Source organism: Monopterus albus, unplaced genomic scaffold, assembly GCF_001952655.1.
Source record: "Monopterus albus unplaced genomic scaffold, M_albus_1.0 scaffold5104.1, whole genome shotgun sequence".
Taxonomy (NCBI): Eukaryota; Metazoa; Chordata; class Actinopteri; order Synbranchiformes; family Synbranchidae; genus Monopterus; species Monopterus albus.
The window spans coordinates 1-804 of NW_018132968.1; the positions used below are offsets into that span (position 1 = coordinate 1).

At 43.0% G+C, this 804-nt stretch overlaps 1 protein-coding gene across 1 annotated transcript; it reads right to left on the reverse strand.

Moving 5' to 3' along the window:
• Window positions 1-111: 111 nt before the first annotated feature.
• Window positions 112-677, reverse strand: LOC109954249 (protein transport protein Sec16A-like; the record flags this gene model as incomplete). The annotated part of the gene is made up of 3 exons (XM_020589637.1): window positions 471-677; window positions 296-376; window positions 112-168 (listed from the first exon to the last, which is right to left on the reverse strand). Coding segments are annotated over exons 1-3 (330 nt in total), but the record flags the coding sequence as incomplete, so codon positions are not given.
• Window positions 678-804: the final 127 nt, after the last annotated feature.

Below are 804 nucleotides of genomic sequence, written 5' to 3' on the forward strand. Positions count from 1 at the left end.
ATAAGACAGCCATACATCAAAATTGGTTGATCTATAAAGCTTTCACCTTCAGTGGGTGCTTAAAAAAAATACAATTCTGTCTTGTAGACCAATTTTTAAACCATTACAGACCTCCTCTTCAGGCTCGTTCAAGTCGACCCATCTCTGTTTCTGTTCATCCCACACAATCTGGAAATAAAGAACATAGCACTCGTATCAGCTCTGGTGCCGACGTGAAAAAAGGATAATAAAACCTGGGCAAAAAATGAAGCTGAATATCAAGGAATGCTACCTGCTCATAAGTGCTGTAACTTACTGATTTGTTTTTGTCATCTGGCAAGTGAGCCTCATTTCTCCCCTTCCTATAGAGCCAGTTCAGCCAGCCACCACCACCGCTCTACATGTTAAAGAAAGGAAAAATTTCACTCAACACTAGTGAACATCGTAGGAGCACAGATTGAAGATCTTAATGCTTATCTATGAATAGGAACCTTTTTCGGGGAGTCTTTCTTGACTTTCTTGGCCTCTTCTTTGTGGGGTTGTTCAGGAATTGAAGGCGGAGGTGGAGAGACCTGCTTGATGGCCGAGTTACTGCGTTCTCTTCCTCCAGAGTGAGTGGAAGACTCGGAGGTGGTGCGAGATCGCCGTCCTGGATCCTGTAGAGCACCTTTGTTTAGCCTCATGTAATGAGAGAGCCTGACAGATGTCATGCATTCCCTTTTCTCCAACATACAGAGGATATTTATTACCATATGCCATTGTCTTTACTGCTGTCACAATGGACTGAACTTGAAAAATACTTAACAGAGTTGGTTGGACAGGGTG